The sequence below is a fragment of the Bufo bufo genome, chromosome 10 (assembly GCF_905171765.1).
Source record: "Bufo bufo chromosome 10, aBufBuf1.1, whole genome shotgun sequence".
Lineage (NCBI taxonomy): Eukaryota > Metazoa > Chordata > Amphibia > Anura > Bufonidae > Bufo > Bufo bufo.
This window is the reverse complement of record NC_053398.1, coordinates 147879273-147901820: the sequence shown is the minus strand read 5'-3', so window position 1 is coordinate 147901820 and position 22548 is coordinate 147879273. Positions and strand designations below refer to the sequence as shown.

At 46.2% G+C, this 22548-nt stretch overlaps 1 protein-coding gene across 1 annotated transcript in view; it reads left to right on the top strand.

Moving 5' to 3' along the window:
- LOC120980873 (dual specificity protein phosphatase 22-A-like) overlaps window positions 1-22548 on the top strand; it is a 59093-nt gene that overhangs the window by 16832 nt on the left and 19713 nt on the right. Inside the window, exon 3 of the mRNA XM_040410229.1 lies at window positions 8755-8837. Coding sequence (XP_040266163.1) covers window positions 8755-8837 — 83 coding nt within the window. The remainder of the gene's footprint in view (window positions 1-8754; window positions 8838-22548) is intronic.

The window sequence follows — 22548 nt, the reverse complement described above, 5'->3', positions numbered from 1 at the left end:
CCATGAGATCTATGTCTGGGCGACCCCACCGGAGAGTGATCTGATGAAAGATCTCCTGGTTCAGAGACATTTCTCCCAGAGCTGGGACTCCTCTGCTGAGCTGGTCCGCAACCACATTCAGGGACCCCCGAATGTGGACTGCTGAAAGGTGGGAAAGATTCTGCTCTGCCCAAGACAGAATTAGACCTACTTCTGAGAGTAGACTCTGAGACCTGGTGCCTCCCTGTTTGTTGATGTAGGATACCGCAGTAGAATTGTCCGAGCGAACCCTTACAGCCTTGTTTCTGATAAGGGGGAAAAAATGAAAGAGAGCCATCCGGATTGCTCTGAGTTCTCTCAGATTGGATGACATCAAACGCTCTTGAGGGCTCCAGGATCCTTGAACTTGAAGTTCCTCTAGATGGGCACCCCAGCCTAGAAGGGATGCATCTGTCGTCAACAGGATCCAACAAGGTTGGATCAAGGACCTCCCATCTTTGACCTGTTTCCACCACTTCAGTGAGCGGCGAGCTTGAGATGACAGGGAGCACTTTGTCTCTAGCCCTCTGGGAGTTCGATCCCATAGACTCAGAACTTCCGCTTGAAGAGGGCGAATATGCCACAAGGCCCAAGGAACCGCATCCACGGCTGCTGACATTAGGCCTAACATCCTCATCAATACTCTGATAGTTACCCGGCGGGGAACCATGAGTTGATCTGCAGTCTTGGAAATGCGTAACTTCCTTTCCGGAGAAAGGTAGAGCGTCATGTTGGCAGAATCTATTATGAACCCTAGAAACCTCCTGGTGGTGGAGGGAGAAATCTCTGACTTCTGCCAATTGATAATCCAGCCCAAGCGCTGGAGGAAGGACTGAGCCTGCAGCAGATGAAGATGAAGCGTCTCTACCGAGTGGGCTTTTAGAAGCCAATCGTCCAGATATGGAATGATCTCCAGGCCTCTCAATCTGAGGGGAGCTACTACAGCTATTACCACTTTGGTGAAGATGTAGGGCGCGGTTGTGATGCCGAAGGGAAGCGCGGCAAACTGAAAATGTTTCACCGTCCCCCTGAGACTCACTGCCACTCGTAGATACTTCCTGTGGGCCTGGCACACAGGGATGTGGAGATAGGCATCCCTTAGATCCAGTGTAACCATCAGGTCCCCTGGGTTCAGGATGCTGATTACCGATTTGATGGTTTCCATCCGGAACCGCCTTTTCTTTATGAATCGGTTGAGGTAGCGGAGATCTATGATCATGCGCCAACCTCCTGTGGCTTTGGGAACAAGGAAAACTGGCGAATAAACGCCGGATCCAATCTCTTCTGGAGGAACCTCCTCCAAGGCTCCTTTCCGCCTGTATTCCAGTATAGACTCCTCCAACACCGCTTGCTTCTCGCGCGGAAGTAATCTTGTCAAAACAAATTTTTCTGGGGGAACAGATAAAAATTCTATCCTGTACCCTGTCCTTATTATATTCAGGACCCAGGGATCTGGAACAAACTCTGTCCAGGTATTTAGAAAAAAAGTTAGACGGCCTCCGACTGGGAGGTCTGAAAGAATAGGAGTCAAATTTATGACTGGATCTGACGGAAGGGGAGGGCCGTCACTGGTCGGCTTTATTGTTTTTGTTCCCACCGGAACGATATGATCCTCCCCTTCTGGACCCACGGCCTCGCTGAGGCCTGGATTTGCCCTGAAAGGGTCTGGACCCTCTACCCTGCCTACCCCTACCCCTAGGGGTTTGAGGGATGCATTTACCTTTTTTATCGGCAAGACCCTCCATAATGCGGTCTAGTTCAGCCCCAAAAAGCCTTCCTGCTCGTAAGGGAGGCTGCATAAATTATACTTGGAGGCATTATCTGCCACCCAAGGTTTTAGCCATAGTGGTCTCCTACCCGCTGAAGAGAGGGCCATAGCCTTAGAGGCTAATTTTAACTGCTGTGGGCCGGAGTCACACAGAAATTCCACGGCCAGTAGAATGAACTTAAACTGCGCCAGGATGTCATCACGGGATATGCCAGAGTCGATATCCGACTGCACCTGTCGGAGGCGTCTTTGGAGGAAGACGGCTACCTCCGTAGAGGATATAGCCACAGATGCAGCAGCGGTGGAGTAAGACCTTCTCAAGGTGCATTCTACCCGCCTGTCCATCGGGTCCTGTAAGTTGGAGCCGTCATCAGCCGGGACCAGAGTCCTCTTAGACAATTTTGCAATTGCCAAATCAACTTTGGGCACAGTGCCCCACTGGTCTAATTGGGATGTCACAATCGGGTACATGGATTTGAAGCGCTTTGAGATGACCGGCGCTTTCTCAGGATGCTTCCATTCTAGCTTCATTAACCGAGACAGAGTCTCGTCCACTTTGAAGGCCCTTGGCCCCCTAGAGGTGGACTCTGAAGCTTCCCCGGGATCAACATCCTGGTCCCCCGACCGGATGGATCTAAGTAACCTCTGGGTCTTCTCTACAGGAAAGAAGTACCTTACAGCCTCTTCTTCCTCCCCGCTAGACTCAGAGGAATGGACTTCGTCCACGGTATGGTAGGCTTCCTCCTGCATAGGAGTGGGTCTCAGAGGAGATCGGACACTGGGTCTTCTGGATGACACGGAATCCCTTAGGGTGTTCATTGAGGACTCCACAAAGTCCTTTACCCAGACTACTACGTCCCGTATGGTAGGCTCCGTATCAGGAGGCAGAGGAGGAGGACGGCAAGAGGGACACCTATTAAACTCATAGGAGTCTGCTAGAGGGGTGTCACAATCCCTACACGCCAAATGCTTGCGCTTGGATGACGTCTTGCGCCCAGACCGATCTCCATCACCGGCAGAGGACATTATCTGCAGAGAAAAAGTTATAATGAATGAACAAGGTCTATTTATTAGATAAACAAAGAAGCAGCAAACCTACCAGGAACAGGAAAGCTGGTAACTAAAGTAGTTTGCCTCAGTAACTAACCCAAAGCTGCAAACAGCACAGCCTGGAAGGACTGGAGGCTTTATATATTCAAATTTGGCGCCCAAAAGTGACGTCAGACGCCAGGTTTGAACAAACTTTAATCATTGCTGTTCACCGACAGACCACCAGAGGGCGCTGGCACACCAGCTACCGCAGGTGAGGAGAGGAAGCCAAACAGGAAGCTGAATACAGGAGCTCCGTGCCTAGGACAGGAGCTTGCCTGCCACCACCACGCTGCACAGCAGAACCAGCTTCCATCAGATAAGCTGCAACCCTGAAAGAAAAACACAAGGTTAGCCTGTAATCTAAGAGTACGGCAGCCAAATGGCTGCCCCTGCCTGTCCTGCAGTCCCAAGGACAGAAAAAAACACACTGATGTATGGGGGGTTTGGCCTCTTATAGTGAGGTAGTGGGGGCGTGGATTTATTTGATTACTTTACTTCATTAAATATTCTGTCTGTCCTACCAGTTTCACTGGGGCGGATAAACCCCAACATGTGCTGCTGGTTAGGACGTAAGGGAAACAGTATATATAGTGTTCTCCAATAATAACTCCACCCTAATGATGTGTATATATATACAGTATATATAGTGCCCTCCAATAATAACTCCACCCCAATGATGGGTGTATATACAGTATATATAGTGTCCTCCAATAATAACTCCCCCCCAATGATGGGTGTATATACAGTATATATAGTGTCCTCCAATAATAACTCCACCCTAATGCTGTGTATATACAGTATATATAGTGCCCTCCAATAATAACTCCACCCCAATGATGGGTGTATATACAGTATATATAGTGCCCTCCAATAATAACTCCACCCCAATGATGGGTGTATATATACAGTATATATAGTGTCCTCCAATAATAACTCCACCCCAATGATGGGTGTATATATACAGTATATATAGTGCCCTCCAATAATAACTCCACCCCAATGATGGGTGTATATACAGTATATATAGTGTCCTCCAATAATAACTCCACCCTAATGCTGTGTATATACAGTATATATAGTGCCCTCCAATAATAACTCCACCCCAATGATGGGAGTATATACAGTATATATAGTGCCCTGCAATAATAACTCCACCCCAATGATGGGCTTATATACAGTATATATAGTGCCCTGCAATAATAACTGCACCCCAATGATGGGTGTATACAGTATATATAGTGCCCTCCAATAATAACTCCACCCCAATGATGGGTGTATATACAGTATATATAGTGTCCTCCAATAATAACTCCACCCTAATGCTGTGTATATACAGTATATATAGTGCCCTCCAATAATAACTCCACCCCAATGATGGGTGTATATACAGTATATATAGTGCCCTCCAATAATAACTCCACCCCAATGATGGGTGTATATACAGTATATATAGTGTTCTCCAATAATAACTCCACCTCAATGATGGGTGTATATACAGTATATATAGTGCCCTCCAATAATAACTCCACCCCAATGATGGGTGTATATACAGTATATATAGTGCCCTCCAATAATAACTCCACCCCAATGATGGGCGTATATACACAGTATATATAGTGTCCTCCAATAATAACTCCACCCCAATGATGGGTGTATATACAGTATATATAGTGCCCTCCAATAATAACTCCACCCCAATGATGGGTGTATATACAGTATATATAGTGCCCTCCAATAATAACTCCACCCCAATGATGGGTGTATATACAGTATATATAGTGCCCTCCAATAATAACTCCACCCTAATGATGGGTGTATATACAGTATATATAGTGCCCTCCAATAATAACTCCACCCTAATGATGGGTGTATATACAGTATATATAGTGCCCTCCAATAATAACTCCACCCCAATGATGGGTGTATATACAGTATATATAGTGCCCTCCAATAATAACTCCACCCCAATGATGGGTGTATATATACAGTATATATAGTGTCCTCCAATAATAACTCCACCCCAATGATGGGTGTATATACAGTATATATAGTGTCCTCCAATAATAACTCCACCCCAATGATGGGCATATATACAGTATATATAGTGCCCTCCAATAATAACTCCACCCCAATGATGAGCTTATATACAGTATATATAGTGCCCTCCAATAATAACTCCACCCCAATGATGGGTGTATATACAGTATATATAGTGCCCTCCAATAAAAACTCCACCCCAATGATAGGTGTATATACAGTATATATAGTGTCCTCCAATAATAACTGCACCCCAATGATGGGTGTATATACAGTATATATAGTGCCCTCCAATAATAACTCCACCCCAATGATGGGTGTATATACAGTATATATAGTGTCCTCCAATAATAACTCCACCCCAATGATGGGTGTATATACAGTATATATAGTGTCCTCCAATAATAACTCCACCCCAATGATAGGTGTATATACAGTATATATAGTGTCCTCCAATAATAACTCCACCCCAATGATGGGCATATATACAGTATATATAGTGCCCTCCAATAATAACTCCACCCCAATGATAGGTGTATATACAGTATATATAGTGTCCTCCAATAATAACTCCACCCCAATGATGGGTGTATATACAGTATATATAGTGTCCTCCAATAATAACTCCACCCCAATGATGGGCATATATACAGTATATATAGTGCCCTCCAATAATAACTCCACCCCAATGATGGGCGTATATACACAGTATATATAGTGTCCTCCAATAATAACTCCACCCCAATGATGGGTGTATATACAGTATATATAGTGCCCTCCAATAATAACTCCACCCCAATGATGGGTGTATATACAGTATATATAGTGTCCTCCAATAATAACTCCACCCCAATGATGGGTGTATATACAGTATATATAGTGTCCTCCAATAATCACTCCACCCCAATGATAGGTGTATATACAGTATATATAGTGCCCTCCAATAATAACTCCACCCCAATGATGGGTGTATATACAGTATATATAGTGCCCTCCAATAATAACTCCACCCCAATGATGGGCGTATATACAGTATATATAGTGTCCTCCAATAATAACTCCACCCTAATGATGGGTGTATATATACAGTATATATAGTGTCCTCCAATAATAACTCCACCCCAATGATGGGTGTATATACAGTATATATAGTGTCCTCCAATAATAACTCCACCCCAATGATGGGTGTATATACAGTATATATAGTGTCCTCCAATAATAAGTCCACCCCAATGATAGGTGTATATACAGTATATATAGCGCCCTCCAATAATAACTCCACCCCAATGATGGGTGTATATACAGTATATATAGTGTTTTCCAATAATAAGTCCACCCTAATGATGGGTGTATATACAGTATATATAGTGCCCTCCAATAATAACTCCACCCTAATGATAGGTGTATATACAGTATATATAGTGCCCTCCAATAATAACTCCACCCTAATGATGGGTGTATATACAGTATATATAGTGCCCTCCAATAATAACTCCACCCCAATGATGGGTGTATATACAGTATATATAGTGCCCTCCAATAATAACTCCACCCTAATGATGGGTGTATATACAGTATATATAGTGCCCTCCAATAATAACTCCACCCTAATGATGGGTGTATATACAGTATATATAGTGCCCTCCAATAATAACTCCACCCCAATGATGGGTGTATATACAGTATATATAGTGCCCTCCAATAATAACTCCACCCTAATGATGGGTGTATATATACAGTATATATAGTGTCCTCCAATAATAACTCCACCCCAATGATGGGCGTATATACAGTATATATAGTGTCCTCCAATAATAACTCCACCCCAATGATGAGCTTATATACAGTATATATAGTGTTTTCCAATAATAACTCCACCCTAATGATGGGTGTATATACAGTATATATAGTGCCCTCCAATAATAACTCCACCCTAATGATGGGTGTATATACAGTATATATAGTGCCCTCCAATAATAACTCCACCCCAATGATGGGTGTATATACAGTATATATAGTGCCCTCCAATAATACCTCCACCCCAATGATGGGTGTATATACAGTATATATAGTGCCCTCCAATAATACCTCCACCCCAATGATGGGTGTATATACAGTATATATAGTGCCCTCCAATAATAACTCCACCCCAATGATGGGCGTATATACAGTATATATAGTGCCCTCCAATAATAACTCCACCCCAATGATGGGCGTATATACAGTATATATAGTGCCCTCCAATAATAACTCCACCCCAATGATGTGTGTATATACAGTATATATAGTGTCCTCCAATAATAACTCCACCCTAATGCTGTGTATATACAGTATATATAGTGCCCTCCAATAATAACTCCACCCCAATGATGGGTGTATATACAGTATATATAGTGCACTCCAATAATAACTCCACCCCAATGATGGGTGTATATAAAGTATATATAGTGCCCTCCAATAATAACTCCACCCCAATGATGTGTGTATATACAGTATATATAGTGTCCTCCAATAATAACTCCACCCTAATGCTGTGTATATACAGTATATATAGTGCCCTCCAATAATAACTCCACCCCAATGATGTGTATATACAGTATATATAGTGTCCTCCAATAATAGCTCCACCCTAATGCTGTGTATATGTACAGTATATATAGTGCCCTCCAATAATAACTCTACCCTAATGATGGGTATATATATACAGTATATATAGTGCCCTCCAATAATAACTCCACCCCAATGATGGGTGTATATACAGTATATATAGTGCCCTCCAATAATAACTCCACCCCAATGATGGGTGTATATACAGTATATATAGTGCCCTCCAATAATAACTCCACCCCAATGATGGGTGTATATACAGTATATATAGTGCCCTCTAATAATAACTCCACCCCAATGATGGGTGTATATATACAGTATATATAGTGTCCTCCAATAATAACTCCACCCCAATGATGTGTATATACAGTATATATAGTGTCCTCCAATAATAGCTCCACCCTAATGCTGTGTATATGTACAGTATATATAGTGCCCTCCAATAATAACTCTACCCTAATGATGGGTATATATATACAGTATATATAGTGCCCTCCAATAATAACTCCACCCCAATGATGGGTGTATATACAGTATATATAGTGCCCTCCAATAATAACTCCACCCCAATGATGGGTGTATATACAGTATATATAGTGCCCTCCAATAATAACTCCACCCCAATGATGAGCGTATATACAGTATATATAGTGCCCTCCAATAATAACTCCACCCCAATGATGGGTGTATATACAGTATATATAGTGCCCTCCAATAATAACTCCTCCCCAATGATGTGTATATACAGTATATATAGTGCCCTCCAATAATATCTCCACCCCAATGATGGGTGTATATACAGTATATATAGTGCCCTCCAATAATAACTGCACCCCAATGATGGGTGTATATACAGTATATATAGTGCCCTCCAATAATAACTGCACCCCAATGATGGGCGTATATACAGTATATATAGTGCCCTCCAATAATAACTCCACCCCAATGATGGGTGTATATACAGTATATATAGTGCCCTCCAATAATAACTCCACCCCAATGATGGGTGTATATACAGTATATATAGTGTCCTCCAATAATAACTCCACCCCAATGATGGGCATATATACAGTATATATAGTGCCCTCCAATAATACCTCCATTGGAAACATATACCATGTCAAACGGAGCACTCTGTATAGGTGGAGTGCACTGGGCACCATTAGGTGGGTTTTCTCTTGTGAAGTGATCACTGCGCTGCTTTATCTTATCTGGGTCATTTCTCATTCTAGATGCCGAGGACAAGGCGTCTCTGAGCAGACACGGGGTCACACACATCGTGTCTGTCCACAACAACGCCAAGCCCCTCCTGCCGGTGAGTATCCGCCGCCATCCGCAATGGCGGCATTTCATTTGTATTTCCTGCAGTTTAAATTGTGCCCAACCATACACAAGCTGTGATCACTCCTATTATTCCTCTATCCAGGAGTGCACATTCTAATTGCAAGCTAAATGTATTCCTCCCATCATCCCCAACCCCAGGAGCTCACAATCTAATTTTCCTATCTCGCACACAGTGTATCACTCCCATCATCCCTGACCCCAGGAGTTCACCTTCTTATCTATCTCTATTACACACAGTGTATCATCACTCCTATCATCCCTGACCCCTGGAGTTCACCATCTTATCTACCTCTATTACACTCAGTGTATCTTTCCCTGCAGAGTTTTTTCTTTTCTCCTTTTTACTCTGTGGAGTAAGATTGTCTCCTCCCCTCTCTACTATTTAAGAAGCTCATTCTCCTTCAGTTGTCCCTCCGTTCACTCCTTGTTCTGAGAGTTGCTGATGCCGTAGTGCTGACACGGTTGTGCTCACGCACGATACTATGCTGACGCTTCTGAGAAACACTCCTAGCTGACGCTACCTGCTAATTCTCCAGCCGCAGCGGCTGCTGCTGCTATCCGCTATTTTCCTCAGTAGTTTTTTCTGAATTGTTTCTAATGTCTTGTCCGGGCTCAGGGAAGATGCCCTCTTCGGGACGGAAGGCCTCTTCCAAACGCAGGCACCTGTCGTGTCGGGGCTGCTGCCTGACGACTATATCTACTGTATAACAAATGTCAGAGTTGTCGCCCCCCCCTCCAGATCCTGTGGCCCATTCTCTGGACATGATAAACTGGGTAAAAGAATTCGTGGGCAAGTCCATAACTGACGCATTAACCCAGAAAAGACCTAGACATAGTTCTCCTAGGAGATCTTCGTCTTTTGGAGAAGACCTGATGATTGTTGATGAAGCCCATTCCTCGGCTTCAGATAGTGAAGAAGATGAGGACTCTACCACCCAGATATTCCCGGTGGAAAAGGTTGAGTGACTATTGAGATCCATCAGGTCAAGGGACCAGGATGTTGATCGCGGGGAAGCTTCTACATCCACCTCTAGGGGGCCTAGGGCCTTTAAAGGGGAAGCTCAAATGTTTGATGATAACTAAATGGAAGCATCCAGAGAAGGGACCGGTAATATCTAAAGGGTTCAGAACCTTATACCCCCTAGTCCAAAGTCAACTGGACCAATGGGGTCCTCCTCCCAAGGTGGATTTAGCCATATCCAAGCTGTCAAGACACACTGTGGTTCCCTCTGAAGATGGTTCTAATCTCCAGGATCCACTGGATAGAAGAGTGGAATGCACTTTAAGAAGAAGCTAGTCTTCCGCCTCAGTTGCAGTTGCATCTTCGGAGGTTGCTAACTTTCTCAGGAAGAAGCTCCTGGAAATTCAAACAGATGTAGACTCTGGTATGGCTAGAACTGATATCAGTTCTCAGTTCAGGTCTGCTCTTTTGGGAGCTGATTTCTTGAGTGAGGCAGCTTCTCAACAGCTTAGGTTGGCTTCAAAGTCGATGGATCTTTCTGTGGCCAGTAGAAGACCCCTCTGGCTCAGACCCTGAAAGGCAGACAATGCCTCTAAGTACAATCTCTGTGGCCTCCCTTACGAACCAGGGAGACTATTTGGGTCTGAGCTAGATAGGATTATGGAGGGACTCTCTGATAAAAAAAGGAATGTGTCACCCTCAGCAATTCTCTACAGGGAGAGGTAGGCAATTTAGGGGATCCAGATCACAACCCTACCATAGATCCCGCAGGTGACAAAGCTCTCGTGGCAGAGGAAATCCTCGCACCCAGGACCCTAAGGAAAAGAAGTCGAGCCTTTGACGCCATCTCTACTCCTCTAGCAGATCTTATTGTAGACCCTCTTATTCCCCCCGGCTTGCTCACTCCTATAGGCGGACGTCTCCGCCATTTCACAAAAAATTGGGAACACAGAATTTCGGACCAGTGGGTCCTTCAAGTTATAAGAGAAGGGTACAGAATAAGTTTTTCAGCTCCTCCTCCTTCAATGTTCATGAGGACCTCACTCCTCTCTCTTGTAAACAGGCGTGCTTAGAACAATCCATCCTTCTTACCTACAAAAGGAAGCGCTAGAGGAGGTGCCCTCTGCAGAGAAAGGATCCGGAGTGTACTCCCCCCGTGTTTCTTGTACCCAAGTCGGACGGGAGCTGGCGAATGATAATAGATCTTCGTTACCTGAACAGTTTTATAACCCAAAAGCGGTTCAGAATGGAGACCATTCGCTCGGTCATAGAAGCTCTACAACCAGGGGAACTCATGGTCACCATAGACCTCAAAGATGCTTATCTTCATGTACCCCTTCATTGGGATCACAGAAGATACCTACAGATTGCTGTCTCTCTCAGGGGCACTGTCAGACATTTTCAGTTTGCTGTCCTGCCTTTTGGAATCTCTTCTGCCCCCCCCCCCCCCCCCCCCCACACCTTTACAAAGGTTATGGTCCCTATAGTGGCAGCCTTGAGGCTAGAGGGTTTAGAGATTATTCCTTATATAGACGACTGGCTACTAAAAGCCGAGTCTCTAGATATGTTGCAGAACCATCTTCATCGGGCTCTTACTTTTCTCCAGCATTTAGGCTGGATAATAAATTGGGAAAAATCTGAAATCATACCGGCAACATCAAAAAGATTCTTGGGGTTCATAATAGACTCCTCTTGGATGACTCTCTCCCTCACTCTGGAGAGACGCCAGAAGGTAATCAGAGCCGCAGTGTTTCTAATGGTCCCCAGTGTGGTTTCCATCAGAACCTTGATGAAGATGTTGGGCCACATGTCAGCAACTGCAGAGGCAGTCCCTTGGGCCCTAGCACACTTGCGCCCTCTTCAGTCAGAAGTGTTGGGCCTGTGGTACCGCAACCCTACTGGGTTAGACAAGAAATGCTTCCTGTCTCTTCGGGTTCGCCGCTCCCTCAGGTGGTGGAAGCAGCTGAAAGATGGAAGGTCCTTGATTCCACCCCGGTGGATCATGTTGACCACAGATGCATCCCTTCTAGGTTGGGTAGCCCATCTGGAAGAAGTTCCAGTACACGGTACTTGGACTCCCCAAGAGAGCCAAGAAAGGTAGTAGGGAGGAATCGAGCAACTATAGACCAGTGAGTCTGACATCAATAGTAGGCAAATTAATGGAAACCCTATTAAAGGATAGGATTGTGGAACATCTAAAATCACATGGATTGCAAGATGAAAAACAACATGGGTTTACTTCAGGGAGATCATGTCAAACAAATCTTATAGATTTTTTTGACTGGGTGAATAAAATAATAGACGGTGGAGGTGCAGTAGACATCGCATATCTAGATTTTAGTAAGGCTTTTGACACTGTCCCACATAGAAGACTTATCAATAAACTGCAGTCATTGAGCATGGACTCCCATATTGTTGAGTGGATTAGGCAGTGGCTGAGTGACAGACAACAGAGGGTGGTAGTCAATGGAGAACATTCAAAACAAGGTCATGTTACCAGTGGGGTTCCACAGGGATCTGTACTGGGACCGATTTTGTTTAATATCTTCATAAGTGATATTGCAAAAGGCCTCGCTGGTAAGGTTTGTCTTTTTGCTGATGACACAAAGATATGTAACAGGGTTGATGTTCCTGAGGGAAACGCCAAATGGAAAAGGATTTAGGAAAACTAGAAGAATGGTCAGAACTCTGGAAACTGAAATTTAATGTGGATAAGTGCAAGATAATGCACCTGGGGCGTAAAAACCCAAGGGCAGAATATAGAATATTTGACACAGTCCTGACCTCAGTATCTGAGGAAAGGGATTTAGGAGTAATTATTTCAGAAGACTTAAAGGTGGGAAGACAATGTAATAGAGCAGCACGAAATGCCAGCAGAATGCTTGGATGTATAGGAGAGGTATAAGCAGTAGAAAGAGTGAAGTGCTTATGCCGCTGTACAGAACACTGGTGAGACCTCACTTGGAGTATTGTGCGCAGTACTGGAGGCCATATCTCCAGAAGGATATAGATACTCTAGAGAGAGTTCAGAGAAGAGCTACTAAACTAGTACACGGATTGCAGGATAAAACTTACCAGGAAAGGTTAAAGGACCTTAATATGTATAGCTTGGAAGAAAGAAGAGACAGAGGGGATATGATAGAAACTTTTAAATACATAAAGGGAATCAACTCGGTAAAGGAGGAGAGCATATTTAAAAGAAGAAAAACTACCACAAGAGGACACAGTTTTAAATTAGAGGGGCAAAGGTTTAAAAGTAATATAAGGAAGTATTACTTTACTGAGAGAGTAGTGGATGCATGGAATAGCCTTCCTGCAGAAGTGGTAGCTGCAAATACAGTGAAGGGGTTTAAGCATGCATGGGATAGGCATAAGGCCATCCTTCATATAAGATAGGGCCGGGGGCTATCCATAGTATTCAGTATATTGGGCAGACTAGATGGGCCAAATGGTTCTTATCTGCCGACACATTCTATGTTTCTATGTTTCTATGTCGTCAAAATTAAGAAAATTAAGAGCGGTCCGGTTGGCGCTCCTACACTTCGCACCTCAAGTCCAGGGCAAGGCAGTGAGAGTTCACTCAGACAATATGACGACAGTATTTTACATAAACAGACAGGGAGGAACGAGATTTTAACCTCTCCTCCAGGAAGTGGGATGAATCCTGTCTTGGGCAGAGAAGAACCTTACCCACCTAGCCGCAGTTCACATCAGAGGAACTCTTAATGTGGTGGCAGATCTTCCGGTACCAGGCGAGTGGTCCCTAAACTAAGAAGTCTTCCATCAGATTACACAACGGTGGGGAATGCCAGAGATCGATCTTATGCCGACAAGGTTCAACGCCAAGGTGGACAGATTCTGCTCCCTATACAGGGAGGACAATCCTTGGGCGGTGGATGCTCTGTCCATTCCATGGAGGTTCAGGCTGGCCTATGTATTCCCTCCAGTTTCCATGATACCAACAGTATTGATGAAACCCAGGCAAGACCAGACCTCAGTGATTGCCATAATACCCTTCTGGCCGAAGAGGTCTTGGTTCACCCAGCTCAGGCACATGAGCCAGGGGCAATATTGGAAGCTTCCCCTGAGGCAGGACCTAGTACATCTGGCAGGGTCCTGCCTAGACTTGAAGAGTCTCAACCTGACAGCCTGGAGGTTGATCACCCCCTTCTAGAGTCTAGAGGGTTTTCTGCAAGCGTCCTGTGGACTTTATCTCATTACAGATCGGTATCTACCAACAAGGCCTATTCCAAAATCAGAAAGATTTTCTGCAGTGGTGTGCCCTAAATGAGGTGTCCTCATTGGTTCCCACTCTTTCTTCCGTTCTTCAGTTCCTACAGGATGGATTAGACAAAGGTCTCAAACCTTCAACCTTAAGGGTACATACCTCAGCTTTGTCTGCAGTTTTGGGCAAGCCTTTTTCTCAGGCCGTCTAATCAAAAAGTTCCTTAAAGGAGCCAAAAGACTGCAACCTAGGATCCTGAGCCCTATACCTCAGTGGGATCTGTCAGTCGTGCTCAGTGGGTTATGCTCTCCCCCTTTTGAGCCCCTTCAGAGTGTGTCTTGGAAAACCAGTTTTTTGGTGGCCATTACTTCACCAAAAAGAATCTGAGAATTGCAGGCCTTGGCTGCTGTGGAGCCATGTACTCTATTCTTACCAGATAGAGTCCTCCTGCGGTTTCTCCCTACCTTTGTTCCTAAGGTACCTTATTTCCGCAATTTAAACTAGGTAATTTCTTTACCTGTTTTTTTATCCGTCTCCAGTGTCGGAAGAAGAGGAGGTCCTACAGACCCTAGACGTTGCCAGAAGTATGAGAATATACCTAGAAAGAACTAAAGACTTTCGAAGATCCGAGAATTTTTTCATTCTTTTTTCCGGAAGGAATAAAGGTCTTAAAACGTCTAAACCGACATTAAGCCGTTGGATCAAAGAAGCCGTCAGAGAAGCTTTTGTCGCTCAGGGATTGGCGCCCCCGGCTTTTATCCACGCTCATTCTACCCGAGCGATAGCTGCCTCTGCGGCTGAGAGGAGCCCAGTACCTTTGGAGCACATTTGTGCTGCGGCCTCAGGGAGTTCCCACTCTACATTTGTAAGCCATTATAGGCTTGACTTAAGGAGTTCAGAACACACTGCCTAAGTCCCCAGTTGTGCTGCTGTTGGGATGTAAGGGAATTCTTAATTTCTAACGATAATTTGTTTTCCCTTAGTCCTAACAGCAGCACACGTATATCCCTCCCTCTAATTTTTTGTTTGTTTATTACTTAACATTTCGCACGGTGTGTGTGTTTGGGGAGGCCTTTATAGGTGCCTAATTGGTTAATTATCACTTTATTTAGATTTAATTAATAAAAGTTCCACCTGTCCTGATTGTCCACAGGGGCAGTAATACCCCAGCTGTGCTGCTGTTAGGACTAAGGGAAAACAAATTATCGTTAGAAATTAATGATAATATTACTGCAGAGTGTTTTTTGGACACTAGAGGACGGTATTACAGCACAATATTACTGCAGAGTGTTTTCTGGACACTAGAGGGCGGTATTACATCACAATATTACTGCAGAGTGTTTTCTGGACACTAGAGAGCGGTATTACAGTACAATATAACTGCAGACTGTTTTCAGGACTCTAGAGGGTGGTATTGCAGTACAATATTACTGCAGAGTGTTTTCTGGACACTAGAGGGTGGTATTACAGCACAATATTACTGCAGAGTGTTTTTTGGACACTAGAGGGCGGTATTACAGCACAATATTACTGCAGAGTGTTTTCTGGACACTAGAGGGTGGTATTACAGCACAATATTACTGCAGAGTTCCTTCAGGACACTAGGGGGGCGGCAGGGCCGTCTTTAATATTGATTGGACCCTGGGCAAAAATTTACTTGGGCCCCCTGGATCTCGCCTTCCCACACCTTAGCAGGCAATCACGCCCTCCACCACAACACACACACGAAAAATCCACACACCTGGTAGAGTACAGTGAATGACTGTAAATACTTCCAGTTCTGAAGACTCCAGCGGCTCAGGATCAGTGCTCTGGGCAGCTGGGCTCAGGCTGGAAGTGGGCACCGCTCTGCAGGAAGGAGACCAGGGCTCGGCTCACCCTAGTGTTACAGTGCACCCCAGCACCCCACAGTATGCAGTATAGCACCCTATAGTATGCAGTATAGCACCCTATAGTATACAGCAACCCACAGTATGCAGTATAGCACCCTATTGTATACAGCACCTCACAGTATGCAGTATAGCACCCCACACTATACAGTACCCCACAGTATATAGTAGAGCAGTATAGCAGCCCACAGTATACAGCACCCCACAGTATACAACACCTCACAGTATACAGTAGAGCAGTATAGCATCTCACCGTATACAGCACCCCAAACTATACACGATACAGCACCCCACACTATACAGTACAGCAGTATAGCACTCCACAATATACAGCCCCCCACAGTATACAGCCCCCCACAGTATACAGCCCCCCACAGTATACAGTACAGCAGTATAGCACTCCACAATATACAGCACCCACAGTATACAGTATACAGCCCCCACAGTATACAGCCCCCCACAGTATACAGTACAGCAGTATAGCACTCCACAATATACAGCACCCAGAGTATACAGTATACAGCCCCCCACAGTATACAGTACAGCAGTATAGCACTCCACAATATACAGCACCTACAGTATACAGCCCCCCACAGTATACAGTACAGCAGTATAGCACTCCACAATATACAGCACCCACAGTATACAGTATACAGCCCCCCACAGTATACAGTACAGCAATATAGCACTCCACAATATACAGCACCCACAGTATACAGTATATAGCCCCCCACAGTATACAGCCCCCCCCCCCCCACAGTATACAGCCCCCCACAGTATACAGTACAGCAGTATAGCACTCCACAATATAAAGCACCCACAGTATACACTATACAGCCCCCCTCACTATACAGGCCCCCACAGTATACAGCCCGCCACTATACAGTAGTTTATAGTATATTAGCATAACAGCCCCTGTCACCTTTTTCTGATGTAATCTTCACAAAAAAAGCTCCACAGTTAAGGCAAACTTCTACAGCCACACTCCAAGTAGAAAGGACCTTGATGACCTCATAGCCATGTGACCAGTAATATTGCTAGGTTACTGGTCACACGGTGATGATGTCATCTAAGGTCCTAGAGAATCACAGCTCTCACAGTACGCTGCCTGGAGTGCCGGCAGGCATGGCAGCACCCCCTGTGTAGCTGACAGCCTGACACCCGGGGCAGTGGCTAGCAGGGCTCAAGAGGCAGCTGCCTTGGGCCCCCCAGGAGCAACTGGGCCCAGGGCAGCTGCCCCTTGTAAAAGACGGCCCTGGAGGGCGGTATTACAGCACAATATTACTGCAGAGTGTTTTCAGGACACTAGAGGGCGGTATTACAGCTCAATATTACTGCAGAGTGTTTTTTTGGACACTAGAGGGCGGTATTACAGCACAATATTACTGCAGAGTGTTTTCTGGACACTAGAGGGCGGTATTACAGCACAATATTACTGCAGAGTGTTTTCTGGACACTAGAGGGCGGTATTACAGCACAATATTACTGCAGAGTGTTTTTTGTGCACTAGATGGTATTACAGCACAATAGTACTGTTTTCAGGACACTAGAAGGCGGCATTACTGCAGAGTGCTTTCCAGCCACTACGGGGCAGTAATCCTCTGCAATAACAGACATAGAATATGATTTCAATGGAGAAGATCCGGCACAAGCTGCAGATAAGAACTATAGGCAGAAGCATAGAGACGTTCAGACACAAGTGTCATGGAGCAGGCAGCGCAGGGTCATATCCTTTCAGTCGCCGATCTTTGATTTCTTGATGGTGCGACTGATGAGGATTATTTCAATGGAAAGATGTTATATGAAGAAATCACCATTTTAAGGGCTGAGCACAGGATATTCTACTGCCGGGATCCCAGTGACCATGTGTAGCTGAGCAGCGCCCCTGCAGGAGAAAGGGAGTATCACCCAGTTCTCATTAAGACGAGCACTCTGAGGTGCCAGGCTCTGCTCAGTGTAGCCATTCTCCTCTCCTGCTAAACATCCCACAAAACGTGCCCCTGATCAAAGGGGATGTGAAATAGGACGACCCTTTAAGCTGTTCCATCTAACTAGATCCAGAGATGAATGGTTGGGTGGCACTCCACAATATACAGCACCCACAGTATACAGTATATAGCCCCCCACAGTATACAGCCCCCCCCCCCCCCCACAGTATACAGCCCCCCACAGTATACAGTACAGCAGTATAGCACTCCACAATATAAAGCACCCACAGTATACACTATACAGCCCCCCTCACTATACAGGCCCCCACAGTATACAGCCCGCCACTATACAGTAGTTTATAGTATATTAGCATAACAGCCCCTGTCACCTTTTTCTGATGTAATCTTCACAAAAAAAGCTCCACAGTTAAGGCAAACTTCTACAGCAACACTCCAAGTAGAAAGGACCTTGATGACCTCATAGCCATGTGACCAGTAATATTGCTAGGTTACTGGTCACACGGTGATGATGTCATCTAAGGTCCTAGAGAATCACAGCTCTCACAGTACGCTGCCTGGAGTGCCGGCAGGCATGGCAGCACCCCCTGTGTAGCTGACAGCCTGACACCCGGGGCAGTGGCTAGCAGGGCTCAAGAGGCAGCTGCCTTGGGCCCCCCAGGAGCAACTGGGCCCAGGGCAGCTGCCCCTTGTAAAAGACGGCCCTGGAGGGCGGTATTACAGCACAATATTACTGCAGAGTGTTTTCAGGACACTAGAGGGCGGTATTACAGCTCAATATTACTGCAGAGTGTTTTTTGGACACTAGAGGGCGGTATTACAGCACAATATTACTGCAGAGTGTTTTCTGGACACTAGAGGGCGGTATTACAGCACAATATTACTGCAGAGTGTTTTCTGGACACTAGAGGGCGGTATTACAGCACAATATTACTGCAGAGTGTTTTTTGTGCACTAGATGGTATTACAGCACAATAGTACTGTTTTCAGGACGCTAGAAGGCGGTATTACTGCAGAGTGCTTTCCAGCCACTACGGGGCAGTAATCCTCTGCAATAACAGACATAGAATATGATTTCAATGGAGAAGTCCCGGCACAAGCTGCAGATAAGAACTATAGGCAGAAGCATAGAGACGTTCAGACACAAGTGTCATGGAGCAGGCAGCGCAGGGTCATATCCTTTCAGTCGCCGATCTTTGATTTCTTGATGGTGCGACTGATGAGGATTATTTCAATGGAAAGATGTTATATGAAGAAATCACCATTTTAAGGGCTGAGCACAGGATATTCTACTGCCGGGATCCCAGTGACCATGTGTAGCTGAGCAGCGCCCCTGCAGGAGAAAGGGAGTATCACCCAGTTCTCATTAAGACGAGCACTCTGAGGTGCCAGGCTCTGCTCAGTGTAGCCATTCTCCTCTCCTGCTAAACATCCCACAAAACGTGCCCCTGATCAAAGGGGATGTGAAATAGGACGACCCCTTTAAGCTGTTCCATCTAACTAGATCCAGAGATGAATGGTTGGGTGGCAGTGACTATCAGGAATGTCTGCTCTCCTTGAACATCCCTCAGGTGTCCCCCCAAATACCTGCTGCTGTATTTGGGGGACAGCTGTAGGACGATTATTTTGGGGAGCTCAGTTAGTTGTGATTGGGGTCAGTGTCCTGCGGTCCTCCCCGGAGCATCTCCTCTGCTCTCAGCCCCTGCAGCTGTTTCCTTCCCTCCTGTCTCTGGGAGAAGCAGAGACATCTGGAGAGGATGCTGCGTCTCATCCTCACGACCACGATTCTGCGGTCCCTGCCCTCAATCTCTGCTCGATGTGTTACTCAACCAGCCACCCCTTCCTGTTCCTATTTCTCCTGCCACACACCGGGGGCATGATGTAAGATGCGGCAGCTCGGGGCAGGTTATTAATACTTCTGCAGCAATTCCCTGAGCACTGAATTGTGATGGACACACAGGGGCAGGGCTCGTTACAGTGTGTCAGAACTGTGTCTTATAATATGCTGAGCTCCTGGGTGATTACCACATGGCTAGGATCGATTCATATTCAGCAACAGCAAGCAGAGCTATTGAAAACTGTAAGAAAGGAATAACAGAACAATGCAAAACTACAGCTGAATGAGATACTATCCATGAGCGAGTTACCTACAGCGCCCCTATAACAGTGACATCCACAGCGCCCCATAGCAGTGACATCCACAGCCCCCCCATAACAGTGACATCCACAGAGCCCCCATAACAGAGTCATCCACAGCCCCCTATAACAGTGTCATCCACAGTGCCTCCATAACAGAGTCATCCACAGCCCCTCCATAACAGTGACATCCACAGCCCCCCCATAACAGTGACATCCACAGCCCCCTATAACAGTGACATCCACAGCCCCCCCATAACAGTGACATCCACAGAGCCCCCATAACAGAGTCATCCACAGCCCCCTATAACAGTGTCATCCACAGTGCCTCCATAACAGAGTCATCCACAGCCCCTCCATAACAGTGACATCCACAGCCCCCCCATAACAGTGACATCCACAGCCCCCCCCATAACAGTGATATCCACAGCCCCCTATAACAGTGACATCCACAGCCCCCCCATAACAGTGACATCCACAGAGCCCCCATAACAGAGTCATCCACAGCCCCCTATAACAGTGTCATCCACAGTGCCTCCATAACAGATTCATCCACAGCCCCTCCATAACAGTGACATCCACAGCCCCCCCATAACAGTGACATCCACAGCCCCCCCATAACAGTGATATCCACAGCCCCCCATAACAGTGACATCCACAGCCCCCCCATAACAGTGACATCCACAGATCCCCCATAACAGTGTCATCCACAGCCCCCTATAACAGTGTCATCCACAGTGCCTCCATAACAGAGTCATCCACAGCCCCCTATAACAGTGTCATCCACAGTGCCTCCATAACAGAGTCATCCACAGCCCCCTATAACAGTGACATCCACAGCCCCCCCCCCATAGCAGTGACATCCACAGCCCCCCTATAACAGTGACATCCACAGCCCCCATAACAGAGTCATCCACAGGCCCCTATAACAGTGACATCCACAGCCCCCATAACAGAGTCATCCACAGGCCCCTATAACAGTGACATCCACAGCCCCCCATAACAGTGACATCCACAGTGCCCCCATAACAGTGACATCCACAGTGCCCCCCATAACAGTGACATCCACAGTGCCCCCCCATAACAGTGACATCCACAGTGCCCCCCCCATAACAGTGACATCCACAGTGCCCCCATAACAGTGACATCCACAGTGCCCCCATAACAGTGACATCCACAGTGCCCCCATAACAGTGACATCCACAGTGCCCCCATAACAGTGACACCCACAGTGCCCCTATAACAGTGACATCCACAGCGCCCCCATAACAGAGTCATTCACAGCCCCCCATAACAGTGACATCCACAGTGCCCCCATAACAGTGACATCCACAGTGCCCCCATAACAGTGACATCCACAGTGCCCCCATAACAGTGACATCCACAGTGCCCCCCATAACAGTCATCCACAGCCCCCTATAACAGTGACATCCACAGTGCCCCATAACAGTGACATCCACAGTGCCCCCATAACAGTGACCTCCACATGCCCCATAACAGTGACCTCCACAGTGCCCCATAACAGTGACATCCACAGTGCCCCCATAACAGTGTCATCCACAGTGCCCCCATAACAGTGACCTCCACATGCCCCATAACAGTGACCTCCACAGTGCCCCCCTAAAAGTGACATCCACAGCCCCCCCATAACAGTGACATCCACAGCCCCCCCATAACAGTGACATCCACAGCCCCCTATAACAGTGACATCCACAGTGCCTCCATAAGTGTCATCCACAGTGCCTCCATAAGTGTCATCCACAGTGCCCCCATAACAGTGACATCCACAGTGCCCCCATAACAGTGACATCCACATGCCCCATAACAGTGACCTCCACAGTGCCCCCATAACAGTGACATCCACAGTGCCCCCATAACAGTGTCATCCACAGTGCCCCCATAACAGTGACCTCCACATGCCCCATAACAGTGACCTCCACAGTGCCCCCCTAAAAGTGACATCCACAGCCCCCCCATAACAGTGACATCCACAGCCCCCCCATAACAGTGACATCCACAGCCCCCCCATAACAGTGACATCCACAGCCCCCCCATAACAATGACATCCACAGTGCCCCCATAACAGTGACATCCACAGTGCCCCCATAACAGTGACATCCACAGTTCCCCCATAACAGTGACATCCACAGTGCCCCCATACAGTGACATCCACAGTGCCCCCATAACAGTGACATCCACAGTTCCCCCATAACAGTGACATCCACAGTGTCCCCATAACAGTGACATCCACAGTGCCTCCATAACAGTGACATCCACAGCCCCCCCCATAACAGTGACATCCACAGCGCCCCCATAACAGTGACATCCACAGCGCCCCCATAACAGTGACATCCACAGTGTCCCCATAACAGTGACATCCACAGTGTCCCCATAACAGTGACATCCACAGTGTCCCCATAACAGTGACATCCACAGTGCCCCCATAACAGTGACATCCACAGCCCCCATAACAGTGACATCCACAGCGCCCCCATAACAGTGACAATCATGTTATTTTGCAGCTT